This window comes from Populus nigra, chromosome 17 (genome assembly GCF_951802175.1).
Source record: "Populus nigra chromosome 17, ddPopNigr1.1, whole genome shotgun sequence".
Lineage (NCBI taxonomy): Eukaryota > Viridiplantae > Streptophyta > Magnoliopsida > Malpighiales > Salicaceae > Populus > Populus nigra.
The window spans coordinates 10,956,645-10,975,433 of NC_084868.1; the positions used below are offsets into that span (position 1 = coordinate 10,956,645).

At 32.8% G+C, this 18,789-nt stretch overlaps 3 protein-coding genes across 3 annotated transcripts; all 3 read left to right on the top strand.

Annotated features, from left to right (window-relative positions):
• Nucleotides 1–748: 748 nt before the first annotated feature.
• On the top strand, nucleotides 749–6,447 carry LOC133677020 (ras-related protein RABA4d-like). Its single transcript, XM_062098842.1, has 2 exons — nucleotides 749–1,384; nucleotides 5,831–6,447. Exons 1-2 carry the CDS (start codon nucleotides 1,161–1,163, stop codon nucleotides 6,261–6,263), a joined length of 657 nt encoding a protein of 218 aa, XP_061954826.1. The 5' UTR covers nucleotides 749–1,160; the 3' UTR covers nucleotides 6,264–6,447.
• A 3,028-nt stretch (nucleotides 6,448–9,475) lies between these two features.
• LOC133676906 (protein POLYCHOME-like) lies at nucleotides 9,476–12,546 on the top strand. Its single transcript, XM_062098701.1, has 3 exons — nucleotides 9,476–9,756; nucleotides 10,249–10,614; nucleotides 11,683–12,546. Exons 2-3 carry the CDS (start codon nucleotides 10,255–10,257, stop codon nucleotides 12,064–12,066), a joined length of 744 nt encoding a protein of 247 aa, XP_061954685.1. The 5' UTR covers nucleotides 9,476–9,756; nucleotides 10,249–10,254; the 3' UTR covers nucleotides 12,067–12,546.
• Nucleotides 12,547–14,385: 1,839 nt separating this feature from the next.
• Nucleotides 14,386–16,960, top strand: LOC133677692 (cytochrome P450 93A3-like). The gene is made up of 2 exons (XM_062099820.1): nucleotides 14,386–15,433; nucleotides 16,118–16,960. Exons 1-2 carry the CDS (start codon nucleotides 14,498–14,500, stop codon nucleotides 16,763–16,765), a joined length of 1,584 nt encoding a protein of 527 aa, XP_061955804.1. The 5' UTR covers nucleotides 14,386–14,497; the 3' UTR covers nucleotides 16,766–16,960.
• The last annotated feature ends 1,829 nt before the right edge of the window (nucleotides 16,961–18,789 follow it).

Here is an 18,789-nt window from a genome sequence, read left to right on the forward strand (position 1 = left end):
AAAAATTAAATTAAAAAATTTACCTAAAAATAATGCATTAAAAAAATCAATATAATTTTTTTTAAAAATTGTTACTAGAATTCGAACCCAAATGAAACAATAAAACTTGTTCATCAGACCAAACCCACCCCTCAGGTTTATTATCCAGGGACAAAGAGTGACGAGGCTAGACTAAGGAGCAAGTGTATCGACATTAATGGAGGTAACACAGAGATGGAGGATAAAAAGTGTCAGCGAACCGAGTCCTGAAGGCTGATATGTCTCGAGCTCGCATTTGTGCATGAAACGGGGGATGTACGACCCATGGAGTAGAAGAATATAAAACTTGAATTCGTGAAGTCAGTTTAATTATCAAGCCCTCAAAGGGCTCCAATATGCAATTATATAAGTAATTAAGATTTAAGGCACAATTAACTCTCCTCTCTTCGAGAGTGTGGAGATGATGGGCTCGTATCATAAATATCGAGTGATTAATCATGATGGATTTTTTAATCCATCTCTTAATCATATCCTTGGTCGATTTTATATACTATTTAATTTAAAAAAAATTACGACATCATTTAATCAACAAGAATCAAGGCATGAAAAAAAATAGAAACCTCTAAAAATCTGTCTTAATTAGCCGATAATTATTTTTGGGTACTGGTGGTTAATTGATAAAATACCCTAAAAAAGAAAGTGGCATGATACTATCAACTTCATCACAGTCAACGACCCAGATCTACCCATTTGATTTACTTGTGTATCCTGCAAAGCACCAAAACCTTTACCGTAACAAACCGTTAATGGGTCCCGCAATTGCCGTTGGTCTTTCCCTCCATCTCTCCTTCTTCCTTCCTCGCACCCTTGTCTTTCTCTGCAACCCGTTTCACAAACCAAACCAATCATTTTTATTTTTTTTTCATTCCCTTTCAAACCCTAACCCTAATCTTGATTTCTAATTCCCATTTTATCCTCCATCATTCCTATTTTACCCTTTTTCTTGCCTTGACCAGTAATTAATTCTTTTCGATCCTTTTTCTTAAGCTTTTTATTGATTTTAATGCTGGAACGAATAATGATGTTTTGACACCAGATCCCTACAATCTCTCTCTTTTTTTGCATGGTTTTATATGTTTTTGAAGATAGAATCTTGTGGGATTTAATTTGTGGATGCGAAAATGTCGAATTATGTTGATTACAATCAAAAGATTGATTATGTTTTCAAAATTGTGCTAATTGGAGATTCAGCGGTTGGAAAATCACAGCTTCTTGCGAGGTTTGCAAGAAATGAATTCACTGTGGATTCTAAAGCCACCATTGGGGTTGAATTCCAGACAAAAACGCTTGCGATGCATAACAAGACGGTCAAAGCACAGATTTGGGACACTGCTGGCCAAGAAAGGTGTGTGTTTTCGACACTTTCTCTTGATATTTTCTTATTGTATTTAGATTAGATCACTTACAATGAGCTTGAGTACTAGATTTTTGAAGATTAAAAACCAGATTGGAAAATTTGTGCTTGAGAATGTGCAAGTCTAAAATAGATAATAGTGGCCTTGAGTTAATGGGCTTATAATTGAAGAAATGGAATGACAGTTTGTGACAAGGTGTAACATTTACTTGTGGTATGGCTTCATAGAATCCTAATTAACATGAATAATTTAGAGGAGTCTCAGATAGATTAATGCACTGGTGAAAAATTATTTCGTCAGGAAAAATCTGCTTTCAATTATCTCATGATTTGGTGGTGGATGCAACATATATGCATCTACATATATATAGATTCAACAGGCTTCCTTGTTAGAGGATCAGGCTCAGTGCCTAGATCATGCCATTTGTTCCTAGGGTAAATATTATAGTTGCTGCTCAATTTTAATAACTCACGAGGACTATTCTGTAGGTTGCATCTTTGCTACTTAATCCTCTAGTTGGACAGATCTTGTCTTGTTTTCACTCAGGGAAACAAGCGTAGGAAAAGAGATCATAAGGAAGAAAACATTAGGGGATTTCATGAATTCCCGTTCTGGTAGAATGAAAATGAAGAGTATGGATTTCAGGAATTCCCAGTTCGGTTGAAGACCTAGAGCTGAGAGTTAAAGACAGAGATACCAAGATTCAAATGACAGCTTTAGAAGCTGGGAATCTCAATTTCTTGTCCTATCATGATCTAGTAGAGAAATTTCTATCCGGTATAAGAATTCCGGCTCCACATCCTTTTCGCATTCTCAAATTTTAATGTTTGTTCTTTTGGGATTGGTTCCTACTATTGTTTTCACTATAAGCCTATACCACTCGAGCAAATTCCCTTTCTTTCTCGAACAGATTCCTTATGATTTCATACGTAAATAGAAGCTTATGTGCGGATGCTGCTAATTGTGGGAAGTTTATCAAAGGATGACCATTGCACCGGTCCTTTTTCTTAGGCCTTGTTGCTGTTTTATATGCCATCTTTCTCGTTGCCGTGTCGTGTATGACTGTGTCTAGTTAGTTTGCCCCTGCTTAAAGGTTGGTTTGGCATCAATTGCAATGCCATGCTTCTGTTTTTCTTTTCTTATTGTAATCCAAACTCAGTAGCCATTGGTCTACAACATCAAAATGTAGAGAAATTAAGTGCTACAGAGGAGCATGCGGCTAGTGCCATCCATTCTTGACCATTAACGGTGTCGACCTCAAGCTTTGTCAATGCACAGTGCCATCCATTCTTGGCTGCTGCACATATGGGCTGCCATTTCACATGAATGGAAACACTTCGATAATCACCCCTTTTCCGTTCATGTGACATAATCATCCTCTTTGATAGTTGTCTAACCTTTCAATTATCAGAGTCATCAAAACACATCTTTTTCTCACATCAAAGTATCATTACAACTAAATAACCTAACATACCACATCTAAAAAGTGTTGACACTTGTCTCTGAAACATACCACATTCTCCCTTCAAGCTTTGCAACTATATTCGGTCCAAAATAATTAACTAAGTTTTTTACCGAGGCTTACAACATCTCCTTAAAAAAATATTTATTTTCAAATGTAACATTCACTAATTGAATATTATTGTGCGATCACGAGCTCACCATTTTCCTAAAAGTCTACTCATTCAGGAGTCGTATTTACTTTCTGTTTCACCTTAGAAATTGCGTTTTATTTCTCCATTAGTCATTTGCTCTTCATACAAGAGTCCAACTAGCTCTCCTTTTTCACGATATGGGAAGTTCATGAAAATTTGATCTACACCTATCTTTATACTAATCTTAGACACTCCATTCTATTGACTATCCATACACCTACTGTATCCACTAATATCCAGTTGTAACATCAGCTCAAGGGTAATCTAAAATTGAGTCCACACCATGACCCTTTCACCTTCTCACGAAGGTGCATTTATTGTTTTTCATAGGATGGTTGCATCCTTCTTCCTCTAAGATGCCTTCAATTGGCTCTAACATTCTTTACCACCATATATACTATGAAAAAGATCACTGCCACTGATTGCATGGAGTTTATGTGCATTCCATTGAAGCGCTTACACCATCTCACTCAAGATTCCGACTCTATCCACACCTTCAAACCAAGAAACCTTTGTCTTTCTTCATAGGTGATCACACCCCTTCAATTAGGTGAAATAGTTTATCTTTCTATTCTTTGTATGCATCGAAAAGGTCTTTGCTATTGTCTTCCATGATCTTAATATCAATGACAAGGGGTTTGGCAAGGCCCCAACCCTTGCATGAATATTTTTTCCAGCCTTTGCATTGGACAATTCATGGTTTTGGCTCTAAAACTAGTAAAATTTAAATTTTCCTCCCTTAACTAAATTTCACAGCTCTATCCCTAAGTGTGTCTTCTTCTTCTTGATCATCATCTTCCCACAAAAAATGATAATCACATGCTTTTTTCACGAGCAATCTATATCATAACATCACCATCACCATTTTCATTTTAAATCTCAACAATCATACTATACAGTTGCATCTGAAATGATGAATTAGCTAAAAAATAGGATGAAATAATTCAAATTGCATTTTAGATGGCTTAAATATGAAATCATTGAAACATGTATGACCTAATGAATGACTTAAATTCAACAAACCGGTTGCACGATCAACTATACTAAATCAAATCGTTTAGTCTGCGGCTCGGCTTGACTCACTTTAGCTTGGCTCAACTTGCGGCACTACTTTGCTGACATGGCTGCTAAATGGGCTTTGATGATAGGGTACTGGTTTCAGGTCAGCCAATATGGTTTGGGTCAACTGGTCTTGGGTTGGGTGAGGCCATTTAGGGGAAGAAGGCTCATGCAGCGCGTCGGCAACTCCATCGTCGGCCTGTGTGGGCACATGCAGCCATGCTGGAAGTTAGTTTTTCTCTCATTTTTCACCAGCGTGTTCTTCTCGACCTCGTCGTCATGATGGCATGTTAAAAACACATTTGTGACCACTTCATTTCTAGGCAAAAATCAAAACACCTAGTGTTTATCTTCAACCATGCTCTGATGCCACTGGTGGTGGGAGTGGGATTAATGAGGACGCTGGTGGTGCTTCTTAGGGAGTAATATCACACACACAAAGATGGCAGCCATTGTTGAACCCTTGATTTCGCTTCCATGCTCCAACTCTTAGCTAGGTCGGTGGAGAAGAAAGGGCTATTGATTGGACAGTGGAGAAGAGAGATTAATTCACAACACTTTCATCTTAGATTTCTTGAACACTTGGGACTATTATGGCCATATGAGACTCCCCCTGGCATGACTTCTGTGATGTGCTTGTTTAACTGATGGAATTTTTCTACATCTCTGTCATTATTTTTCAGGACCTGTTTTTGTTAATCCTTCTGCTCTGTGCCTTGTTTAAGAGAATTTAACTTACATACACACATGGCATTCTATGAGGCTTTTTCCAAATACCTTGACCAACACAACCTTGATAATCCTCTTATATCCTTTTCTTTTCTGTCCTTTTTACTTGAAGATCTTCAGGAAACTATTGCTGCTTTAGAAGCTACTAATCCTGAAACAAAGGCTTCAGACCCAAATAGAAGTATTATCTGCAAACTTGACACTGGCTCTGAAAATCCTTTCTGATATTATTATGAAAGCAATATTTCTTAAGGCATAGACCTTGTTTCTCACATATTGAGGAGCCTTCTCTCATTAAATTTGAAGCAATCCTGAATCCCACTATCAGTATTATCAGTAATGTCATCCACTGAAAGGCCTGCCAACAATGACATCATGTTCCCTCTACTTAAAACACAACAGAAGATGGAGAACTGATTCTTGAAATGCATGTTCCATTTTCATTCAGCTTAGGCAATCATTGGTTTCTCATTGAAATGAGGTTTTGCTCAAACAAATATGATCTTCACAGGGAAATATTTAGTTATATTTTTAGTATTTGTTACAATTCTCATTTAAACATTATTAAGGAATCTCAGTTCAACTTTCATTTCCTCTGAAGTCATGCTGGCCTATAGTTCATTAGCAACCTAAATACATCTATAGCCAAACAATGTGCTTGCTTGCTTGCAGAAGGTTTTAGGTACATCCAAATTTGACATCATATATGGTGCTATTTTAGTGTGAAAAATTTCTGGCTGCAATATTTCAGATGAACGACTATACCTATGTGAAAAGCTAGCTCCCTCCTTTTCCTGCCTGTTTGCTTTTGATTGGTACCTTAGTCTCTATCGGCCTGACCTTAATCCTGATTTGGTCCTAAACACAGGCAATCTGATATTTGCAAGCTCTTCCATTATGTTTGTTGAAAATGAACATGTACACTTAAATCTGAATCTTTTTTAGTACATTTTGTGTTTGTTCTTTCTTGGGGTGTTTCTTCTCTTCTCTCAGATACAGGGCAGTGACGAGTGCATACTACCGGGGAGCAGTTGGTGCTATGTTAGTTTATGACATGACCAAGCGCCAGTCATTCGATCACATGGCTAGATGGCTTGAGGAACTGAGGGGGCATGCTGATAAGAGCATTATTATCATGCTCATTGGCAACAAGTGTGACCTGGGGAGTCTCCGAGCAGTTCCGGCAGAAGATGCTAAGGAGTTTGCTCAAAGAGAGAATCTCTTCTTTATGGAGACATCAGCACTTGAGGCTACCAATGTTGAGACTGCTTTTTTAACAATGCTGACAGAAATATATAGGATAATCAGCAAGAGAACTCTTGCTGGCAATGATGAATCGGATGAAAATTCAGGTGCCTTCAAGGGAACTAGAATTTTAGTTCCTTCACAGGAGCAGAATTCTGAAAAGAAAGGTTGCTGCATGTAATTCTAGCCTCCAATTTTAACATTTGTTTGATTTTTTGGGAATCCTGTTTAATTAGGCTCCTTTTTCTGAACAATGTCACATATACTACTTAATTGTTGACTAACAGAGCCTTGGAAGGTGGGTATCCTTATTGTTGACTAACAGAGTGAGGCATTTATCAGTTGAACTGTTATCTTTCTATCCATTATGATGATGATGATGATGCTGCTCGAGTATAATTCCGTGGAGGGTGATGATCTCCCAAGATTGTCAATGCAATAATCCCATTTTTTTTTGTGTGAATTTTGCTATAACTCCACTCTTTGTAGCGAAGAGAAGAACCACATATTAAACAAGAACCAGAACATCCTATATTTTTTTCCATCCTAACAAACAACCCAAGCTTAAGTATCATTACAGTACTGCGGAGGCACTTTACACTGTTAAGCGTATTTGAAAGTGTAAGTAATTTTTATTTAGAAATATATTAAAATAATATTTTTTAAAAAATTACTTTTAATATCAGCACATTAAAATAATTTAAAAATACTAAAAAATATTAATTTAAAATAAAAAAAAAATAAATTTTTTTAATTTTTTTCAAAAAAACTTTTGAAACCCAAAAACAAACAGAGAGTAAAGGTGTTTGGAAGTGCGGTAACGATTGCTTTTTAAAGTGCTTTTTATTTCAAAATACATTAAAAAAATTATTTTTTTTTAAAAAATTATTTTTAACATCAGTACATTAAAATGATATAAAAATATAAAAAATATCAAAAAATATCAAAAACATATTAATTTAAAACAAAAAAAATTAATTTTTTTTAAATTTTTTCAAAAGCACTTGTATTCCAACTATAGTGTCAAATACTGCCTAAAGAAAGTTTGGCGTTGCATTTACTTATATTCTATTGTTTTTTTTATAAAATATTTTTTACTTGAATTTTAAATTAATATTTTTTCATGAATTGCTTGATATATGTAATAATTAAGAAAAGGAATATGGATATCAAATGAATTGCTTGAATTTTTACCAGGATTTGTTCAATCAGTAAATAATCATTATATTATAAGTCATTCTACGGTCTTGCATTAGATGTATAAAATCAAAACACCTAAAATAACAACAAACAAAAAACAAAAAACAAAAAATTGATTATTTGATCATTAGTTTTTAGTGTATTTGAAATTATAGTAGTTTTTGCAATTGTGATTTTTAAAAAATAAATTTTAAAAAATAAATTTGATTAAAACTCTTATATGATATATTTTTACATATAACTAGTTGAGTTTTATAATTTTCTTCAATTTATTTTCACTAATAAATCTTTTTTTATCATTTATTGGCACTGATAATTATTTAATTAAATAAAAAATTTATGCTAAGAAACAAAGTTATTAAACACAATATAGTATATGATCTATATTGCAAGATCAAATATCTGAATCTTAGTTATGTCTTGATTAAATATCAATTTATTTAATTATATATGTATATAAGTATTTTAATTTATGATTGAATTTTTTTTTATATCTAAAAATGTGCTGAAAAAACTTATATTTTTATATTTTTATCTTATCTGGAATAAAACACGGTCAAATAGCTAGAAAAAAATAAAATAAAAGATGGTGTACATTGTCAATGGACACCTTCTCGTATATCGGTTCACTAAGATTCAATGCTACTGTTTATAATGATATTCTTATAGTTTTGTCAAATTTTAAGAGTCATTATAAGTTCGGTATTGACCAACTTTGCATTTAGGTCCCTTTACTTTGTAACAGTGGTGTATTTGATCACGTTTCAGTCTTTCTATGTAGAAAAAAGGGAGAAGGAATAGAAAAGAAGGGGATGAGAGAATACTCTGTCTGACCTTATTTACGTCATCGACATTGATATCAATCTATTCGTCATGGAGAGAGGAGTGTATTGACGGTAGTTATTGGTTCTGAAATGGTAGGTAAAGGGAGATTGGATTCTAAAAATATAAAAGGCTTTTGAATTTAATTTAGTTTTTAATGTAATTTTAGTTTATTAAAATGAGTTTGAGGTTGAAAATCAGTGTTTAGAGGATTGTAGATCAATTTTATGGTGAAAATTGATATAAGAAAAAGGTGTAGAAGAGCAAAAACTGATAAATTATAGATTTTCTAGCAACCATTTAGTTATTGAAGTAATTGTAACGGGTAACATCTATTTGAAAGACAGTATTTAAAAATATAGTAGTTGTTATTTTTGAAAATATTTTTTATTTAGAAATGTATTAAAATAATATATATATTTTTAAATTCTTTTTAACATCGACACATCAAAATGATTTGAAAACACTAAAAAAAATTAATTTAAAATAAAAAAAATTAAAATTAAAATTAAATTTTTTTAAAAATACTTTTAAAACACAAAAATAAACAAATTCAAAGCTCATGTGTGTTGAAAAATAAGCTTGAAAACCCACATGTTTGGGCTTTTCCTTTTAAAGGCTTATGTAACCCGTTCATATGACTCTTTTTATTTTTATTTTTTTAAATTTTTTTATATTTAGGTTAAATATAATTTTTTTAAAAAAATTACTGAATTTAGTTGAGTTCATGACCCAGATCACATGTTTAATAAGTTAAGCCATAACGTTTAGACTATTATTATTATTATTTTTAATGCATTTTTTGTCCCTCTTTTTTTTTAAATATAAATTTACCATTTATTATTGATAATTAATTTTTTATTTAACTTCATCATTTGTTTTCAATGATTTACTTTTGCTATATTAGTCACACATTACTATCGAGATTAAATGAAATATTTCTTATAAGAAAATTCTAATGTGTTTTATTGTTGTATAATTAAATGAAAAGTATTTTCTAAAATAAAAAAATTATTAAATTTGATAACGCGTATGACTTGCGTCATGAGTTTGACTTGTTAATTCAAGTTCAATTATGTGTTTTATTAATTGAGTATTGTTTTTTTATTGATTTTATCCTTGAATATTATTAAGTTAATTAAGTATCGAGATTTCTAATTTACTTTTTTAATCTTTGTGAATTTTGTAAATTAACTTATATTAATCCTGATAAACCTAATATGTTTCTGTTCATCATCAAATATACAAATGATATTGAATTCACGCTTTAAAAAAAAAAACATGTTAGAGATGCCTAGTTTTTTTTTTTCGGCGTTTCAAAAATTTTCCAACTTTACAGCGCGGGCCAATGCACTGCTAGATTCTATTTCCTAAGAGATAATCGAATTTGATGCCTCTGCTCAAAAGAAAAAAAAGAAAGTTACGTGCAGCCCAATTGTGAGGGCAAAAGCGTAACGTCAAGTATCCCGCCTCTGAACGCATTTCAAAATTTGAGCACCCTGCTTCCCTAATCAATGAAGCAAAACACTGAGCCCTAATCTTTCTTAGCCTTTCCAAGGCAACAAACACCAAACCCTTTCTCATTTCTCTCTCGAGAATCTGTCATCTGGGTTTTATTGAAGTGTCATTTTTTCAGAAGGAAGCTCATCTGGGTCAAACTTTGTTCTTTTATTTGTTAATTGCTTATTATTGTTGTTTCTTTAGAATCCTGTTCTTTCTTTAAAATCAGTGATTTGGGTAATAAGAAAATGTTATTTTCTCAATTGGGTAGAGGATATTTTATGTTTCGTAAAAGAAATTGAATCTGGGTCTGGATGATGAGAAAATGAGGAGTTTTCCCTGAAAATGTGATGAGATCTCTGTTTTTGTTTTTAATTTTAGCTTCATTTGGGGTGCGAGAAAAACTAAATTTCCTGGAAAGTTTTGTTTTTTTGAAATGATTAAAGTTACAATATCTTGTTTCATTATTCTCTAGTTGTATTCTGACAAAACCGTCATTTCGCGGAAATTTTTACTTTTTTTTTCCGGGGTTCTCTTTATATAATTCGAGATCTCTGTTTTCTTCAGTTTCTCTATTGTGAATTAGACTTGTTTAATCTTCTAATTATTAATTAATGTAACAGAATCTTGGTTAATTCTCTCAGATAAAAATGACGGAATCAAGAGATAGACTGTCAAGGGCAGTAGACATAGCTGCAATCTTTGCTTCGAGAAGACAATCAAGGAATCTTGGTATCTATCAAGACCGGCCAGAGCTTGACATGGCGCTGTTTGGTTCTCCTAGAACAAACACAGGAATAAGAAATCAAACAGTGGGCGTGGGTACCATTACTGGGCGCGGAAGAGGTAGATTGGGCACTCCAAGGGGTCGAGGAGGCCGGACTCCATTGGACAGAGAAAATATGCCTCCCCCTGGAAGTGCCCGGAGAAGAAGGGGTCGTGGATCAAATAGCGTGTTACCTTCCTGGTACCCCAGAACCCCTCTTCGTGATATCACCGCTGTTGTGAGGGTAATGATTGTTTTCTTCTTTTTACGTTTTGTTGTAGAACAATAAAAAAAAACATTTATTGTTTGATATATTAGGATTAACGTCATTTGATAATCCTTGGCGCTTTCATTAGTGTTCTGCTTTGTTGATTATAAATTGATTGCTTGGTTATGTCTAATTATAAGATTCTTCCTGATTTTTTTTTGGGGATTATTATAGGGTTCTAATGATGGGTTAATCGGGTTCTCAGTAGATAATTGGATTTTACTTGTTTAATGTATGGGGTTATTGTATTTTGTGATAAACTAACTTGAGAATAATTTTCTGGCTACCTGCCTAGTGTTTGATTCTATGTAATATTATTATATGGCTTTCATGAAGTTGAAATTTGATGAAACCATGTTCTATGCAAGAAATGCTGGAAGATATTTTTTGTTGGTTTTCCTTGAAAATAGCTAATGGTACGATGTTTCATCTATTAAATCTAAAGTCATTGCCTATCTCTAAGACTCAAGCATATTTTTTTTTTGTTATAGTAGTCTAATTTCCCTTTCATCTGCATTCTGCGACCAACATATTCAGTAAAAATTGATTTATTTATTGCGTGTTGAGTGGAACAGACTGCTTTGATGAACTTCTGCAATTTCTATATTTTTTCATTTCAATCCTTGCATAGTGGAGTGTGAAAAGTTTGATGATGAGTTTGTGGGTGTGGCTGTGCTTCATTCTCTAAATTGCCCCATCAATGAGGGGGTGTGAGCTGATTTCAAGTCCGTGTCCTAAGTTTATAGATCAATCCCCATGACTGTCCTGTCAAATTGGTCAAAGTGCGGAATTTTATTGGTATTGGCTAGACATCCCTGGTGTCCAACTCGATCACCCACGTCATATGGGTTGTCAAATAACCTTTGCTACTCTGCCTTGTTGGCAAAAGCCAACACATTATCCATTCTCTCAGCTTTCAACCTTGTGAAAACCTTCATTGCCCCATAATTGTTCTAGTAAGGTGGAAATGTTACTGAAATGGACATGGTTTTCAGTTTTGCGTACTTTCCCGTTCAATTTATTTTGGAGAAATTCTTTGTTTAGGCAATTGAAAGAAGGGGACGCTTGGGAGGAAGTGATGGTCGGGAAATCGGGAGCCCAATGCGACAAGGCCGAATGGATCCTGAATTTTCTGAGGCAACACCAGTTCCTCATCTGGAGCCCAGTAACAGGATTATGTCCCCCAAACCAACTCCTGCATTCAAGGGCTGTCCTTCCACCATTGGTATAGTGCCAAAAATTTTACAGCATGTCACAAATCAAGCCTCTGGAGATCCAGAATCTCTAACACCTCAGAAGAAACTCCTGAACTCAATTGACACGGTTGAGAAGGTAGTGATGGAGGAGTTGCAAAAACTGAAGAGGACTCCAAGTGCTAAGAAGGCCGAGAGAGAGAAAAGAGTGCGAACTCTTATGTCAATGCGGTAATTGATCATCTTCTGGTGATAGTTCCATAGTATTCTACGGTAAACCAACAGCAGGAAGACAGTCACTCTCTTTAGTGACATCCTGTGTAGTGAGATTGATCATCCTCTGGTGATATCCCTGTGCTTTGAGATTGATCATCTTCTGGTGATATCTTTTCAGAGTCTTGGAACTTTTAGTGGCAGGGGGCTCTTAGATTTCAATTTGCCAGTGAAACATTACTGCTGGGCAATCTTGTACTCTTGTTCCCTTCATTCTCATGAAGATTTTATTGATCCTTCATTCTTTTGAAGGTGTGTAGGATAGACAAGTGCTACGTATTGTTTTGATTGATGCACATAGGATACAAAATCAGGTACAGTACTTCTGTCTTTTGCGTATGATCTATTACTTCCTAGTGTGATAATGAAATAATAGATCTGAACCAGTTGAATTTGATCTGATTATGGTAATCTGTAGATGGATAAAGTACACTTCCTTTGATCTGCCTCGTGCTAGTTTCATGTTGTGTGATGCTCATCAATGTGCTACTTCTTGGGCCATTCTTAATTAACCCTAATGGGAATCATATTTGTTAAATCCAAATTCAAAACTTTGGTAGAGTTTCAGCTGAACCAATCAAGATATTTACTTGATAAAATTAGATTGATTTGTACTAGTAATTTGAGATTTAGTTGGTATGATTTAAACTTGGCTACATCAATATAAATTTTTTTTCACTTTTATTTTTTTCAAATTATTATTGAAAAGAAAATTAGATTAATTAAATAAGTGGTGATGTTATTAGAGTTTTAATATATCTGTATAATTTTTTTTTAATTTTTTTTTATTGATTCTTGTGTCTAGTAATTTTGCAATTTAAAAAAGTTTTAAATGACATTTCCAACCTGTAAATCTTAAATGTTATTTATGATTTTTTAAATTATGTTATTTTTTAAATATATTTTTATCATGTTATTTTATCATTTTTTACCATGTTAGAGTCCTAAAAAACTCAAATAACTTAAATTCACATTCTCTTTTTAATTGAGATTGTTTTTCAATTTATCTATATGATTTGAATTGATTTCTTTTGAGTAAAATTTAATTCTTATTTTTTTCAAATCTATATTTTTTTTGTTTTTTTTTTTTCAAGTTTATCCCTAATGATTTTGATTGGTTAGAAATTTTATATTTATTATTTTTTTGAATTTGTTTTTTATGTTATGATTCAGCCTCATGATTCGTGTTACAAGTTATGAATGTTAGACGAGGTTGCTTTCAATCATTTTTTATTTTTTTTAGTTTCATTTATCATCTTCAGGTTCGTTGAAAATTGATATTTTTTTTTTATTTTTTTTTCAATAAAATTATTTTAATATTATATTTCAAGTCATGAATTTAACATATTTATCAGGTTTAACTTAAGTTTTTTTAATTTACTTTTTATTTTTTATTATATCAAATCAATAACTAAAATTTTAGGTTTTTATTTTAAAAATATTTATATCTTTTCTACAATAAAAAAAAAGTTTGCGCATGCTGGCTGTATACGATATACTTATATAAGGAATGCTCATTTGGGCCTTATAAAGCATTCAGCATGACTAATGTTCCGGGGGCTCCTCTATTTCATCAACTGCTTGCACAATCATCCTAGAAGGTTCACAAATGACCCAAGTTAGGTTTTTTTCCTTGAGAAATATATATATATATATATATATATATATATATATATATATATATATATATATATATATATATATAGAGGATTGATCTCCGTGTTTTAATTTGAGCATGTGGCAATGTCTCTGGCCATTATTAGTTTCTTTTGAAGAGTGCAAAATTAAGGGTTAATAAAACAAGGTCAGAGGGACAGGAACATATATAGAAGGTCTCAAATAATTGAAAATATAATAGATGGATTGAATCTGCTTCTCTTCATCAATAAATAATTGAAAAGTACATATAAGACAAAAAAAAAGAGAGACTAAATACTTGATAATTTCTGAAGAATCACGTTAACCTGATCTCATTGGTATAAATATTATATTAAGAACCAAGCAATATTATTGGTACTTTATCTGCTGTTTAATTAACCGATATTCCAATATGGCCTTGGCAAATTAATCTGGTTGAGGAAATCCATGATGCTAGTACTGAGTTCTCTAAACACTGTTAGTCAATGGCTTTGAAGTGTGCTTAATGCACGTGAACATGTGCTGCTCCTGCATCTAAGCATTCTTACAATTAATTTAAGTTTATCTTTTTAATAATAAAAGTTTAACAGTTTGAATTAGGGTTCGTGTGGAATTACTTGCTAATTTTATCAATCTAAATGAATGATTAGTTACCTAGCAGTCGCACAAAACTCTGCAAGATATATATATTTTCCCACGCCTGCACTCTTAAGCACTACTCTTCCTTTTGTGTTGTGCTATAGAACTTGCTGATAATGGCCCCTAGTGATCATAGTTTTGCATATTATTGCTGCCTCTGCATCACTTGGAGCACCATTATTATCATTGTGGTGCACCTCTTCATCAAAACATGCACCAGCTTTTGCAGCAAGACTCGCCACCCACCAAGTCCTCTAGGCTTACCCATTATTGGTCACCTTCACCTGTTAAGTTCGGATTTACCAAACTCCCTCAAAACACTTGCTAGCAGATATGGCCCTCTCATGAAAATACGTTTTGGATCAACACCAATTTATGTTGTATCCGATGCCAAAACAGCCAAGGAGATTTTGAAAATCCATGATGTTGATTTCGCCTCTAAGTATACACTCGGTTTTGGTCTCTCAAAATTTGACATTTATGATGGATATACTTTCTTCAATGCCCCGTACGGCACATATTGGCGGTTTATGAAGAAGCTATGCATGACCAAACTATTCCGTGGCCCTCAGCTTGATCGATTCGTTCACATCCGGGAGCAAGAGACGTTGAAGCTTTTGAAATCACTGGTGGATAAATCAAGAGAAGGGAAGCCATGTGATTTAGGTGAGGAGCTATCGGTCTTCTCGAGTAATATAATTTGTAGGATGGTAATTGGCAATATATGCGTGGAAGACCCTAATTTACCTATAGAAATAAGGAAGTTGGTAGGAGATATAATGGAAAGTGCAGCAAAGTTTAGTTTCAATGAGGTTTTTGGTCCCTTGAACAGATTTGACCTTTTAGGAAAAGGGAAAAAGCTTGTATCAGCGACCAGGAAGTATGACAAGCTACTGGAGCAACTGATGAAGAAATATGAAGTCAATTTTGATAAGTTGATCAACAGTGGTGACGAAGAACAGAAAGATGTGATGATCATCTTAATGGAGGCATATAAAGACAGAAATTCTGAGTTGAAGTTAACACGGATGCATATAAAAAAGTTCTTCCTAGTGAGTTCTTAATTTACTTTTAGTATACACACACATATATAATGGTTTTATTGCACTCTGCTAAATGCCTAAATCTATTTTTTTCCTGAAATTTTAAATATTTTTAAGATATTTTTTTTATGATAATTGAATGATTTTATTAAAGATGCTAGTGCCATTGAAATAATGACAAAACTAGCATATAATAAAAATAAGATTTATAAGAACAAAATTCCAAATAAGATCTATGCGGCTAGAAATTTTTTCAAATGTTAATTAGAAATAATCTCTCGTGCAACGAAAAGTATTTCAGATATGAACTAAATTCATGATTGTTCTGAGAAAATATGATTTTATACTACTGATCATTAATTAAATTTTAATAAAAAAATAATTAATATTAAAATGTAGATTTAAATATGTACTTAATAGTTTATTTTGATTCCAAAAATTCTTCTCTCACTCAATATTTTAAATAAATAATAAAATTCTTCATCAAGATTTTGGATTACAATCAATAAATTTTTTCTCTAAAGTTTAGATCGAAATTCTAAAATAATTAGAGATAAATACTTAACCAATCAAAGATGTATTCCACTTCATGACTAATTAATCAAAGTTGCTTGTGTGTATGTGTGTGCCTATGTATTGCAATAAGTTACCATTATATTGCTGTCATGAACTTAATTATTTCTCTCTGTACAGGAAATATTTTTTGCGGGCGTAGAAACTACTGCAACGGCCATGCAATCTGCCATTACAGAGTTAATAAACAATCCCAAAGCATTCATGAAGCTGAGGGAGGAGATTCACTCGGTTTTTGGCTCTAACTATAGGCTACTCAAAGAATCAGACGTCCCAAAGCTTCCTTTCTTACAGGGAGTTGTGAAGGAAACCCTCAGGCTAAACCCTATAGCAACCTTGCGGGCAAGGCAATGCGACGTCGATACTAGGATCAATGGCTATGACATTAAAGCTGGCACTAGAATCCTCATCAACGCCTATGCCATAATGCGAGACTCAGATTCTTGGGAGAAGCCAGATGACTTCTTTCCAGAGAGGTTCTTGGCCGATTCGATGGACACCAATTTTGATCATCATCCAACAATGGACTTTAAGGGAGATCATGATTTTCATTTCCTTCCATTTGGCAGTGGAAGGAGAGCATGCATTGCTGCTTCTCATGGCTTGATTGTCACGCACGCAACGATAGGAGCCCTAGTACAATGCTTTGATTGGGAAGTGAAAGATGATGCTAAGATTGATAACGAATTGGCGACAGGTTATTCAGGATCAAGGGTGTTGCCTCTTGCGTGCTATCCCATCACACGTTTTGATCCCACGAATGCTTAATGCTAGGTATTGAAACTTAATTTGTGATTTTGCTTATTTGTCTTTCGCATGTTCGTTTGATTTATGGAAAATCCTTAAAATTACTCCTCTATTTATATCAATTCGGTATGTACGTAAACTTTCTAAGAAAATGTGGTCAACATTTGCTGATTAATTGCTTTATGTGTGCAAAATTTAGACAATATTTTAACCAAATAGGACTAAATTGCATTAAATTGTAAGAAGACTATTAATTGAAAATTTTGAAAATACTTAAGAAATAAAAAACAAGATTTTTCGAACAGAATGACAAAAAGAAGAATTCCTGAATTGTTTTTCTTGAGAAGTATTTAGAATTTTAATGGCAAAGGATTCTAGAGATATTTTAAATTTTTTTAAAAACATTTATTATTTTCTATTTCTTAATTTATTTTAATGGCAAAGGATTCAATATTTATGAATGTAGTCCAAGCTGCAGGAAATTTGTGGAGGCCAAATTGAGGGCTCGTTTACAGCTAATCTGGTTGTTTTTTATGCTAAATTGATTCCTGTTGAAGTCATCAAGGTGGCAGACAAAAGTGGTTGTCTAGTCACAAACAAATGAAGATTGCCAAGCTGCTGATTGATCGTGATAATGAATTTAAAGAAGAAAAGATCCATTAATTTTCAAACCACCTTCTTATCAGTTATCATCACTAGCTTCGAAAGGTTAAGAAACGTTAATCCAACATTATTTCACTGGGCAGATAATTTCCCTTTAAAAATGAAAGCTTTTCCAGATCCATGCTTGAAGAATTATGACAAGTAAGAACCAATTGGGCGAAGTATTCAAATTCATATAATATGCAGATATTGTAGTTGTAACAGTAAAATTTCCACTAAGTTGTTGCTGGAATTAATTATTTTTTAAAGAAAAAAATAAGTCCGCGTAGGAATTATTTGTTATTATTATTAAATTTGATTCAATAATTTAATCCACTTAAGTACTCTTTGATAGACAATAATATTTATATAGAAATGAAACAAAAATGAAGAAATAGTAGAGAGTAGAAAAGAAGAAGAACAGAGAATGAATCTATTTATACAGAAAAGCAGAAGACGAAATTCATACACTGTTACATTATTGCTTTTTTGCTTGACTGTTTACATTACTATGTCTCATTTTATATATGCAGTATTGAAAGATACTACACGGAGAATATGCTTTCTTTTACACTCAATATAATGCTAACAGATTCTCTTTTACTAACAAACACTACTAACAGAATGCTAACAATATTAATTGCTAATCTTCTGACACTTGGCATCATTAGGATCGTTGATATCTTTATACTCTTTACTTAACTAAGTTTAAAATTAATCCATATAATTGTTATTTTGATGTGATCTAGTCAATTTGACAAGTTTTAAAATAACCTAAAAGACCGCTAAAAAAATATGGTTTGACTTAAAAAAATTCAAAATAATTTTTTTTTTAATATTAAGAGGACTACATATTGGATTAATCAGAGTTTCACGACTTAATCTATCAAATTTATGATTCGAATTATAAACTCCACCGACTTTAATAACTTTGTTATTAAAACTATTTTTACTTAATTATACACTAATAAAAATAAACGGTCATAAAACTAAGCATACATTAAATATTACGATGTCTATTCGACACTTCAATAACCTCTTAAAATATAAACTAAAACGATTTATGAACAAAAATTTAAAATCAAATAAATTTTTTAAAAATTAAATTAAAAAAATAATGAAAATAAAAACTAAAACAAAAAGGGAACATGAAAGAGAAAAAAGAAGGGAAATGAAAAAGAAGAAGAAGCCGCCTTCTTTGCTATTCATAATGAATAAATGAGAAGAAGTATTGTATATTCACATGGCAAGCTTAGAAGGATGATAGTTGCTCATAAGGGAGAGTGGAGTAAAAAAGTCCCACCTAGGGAAAAAATAAAAATAAAAAAACAGGAGGGATGGGAGCTCGATATTAAAGTCTAGAGCCATAATGCCAAGGTGACTCACTTTGGTGTGAAGTGTGA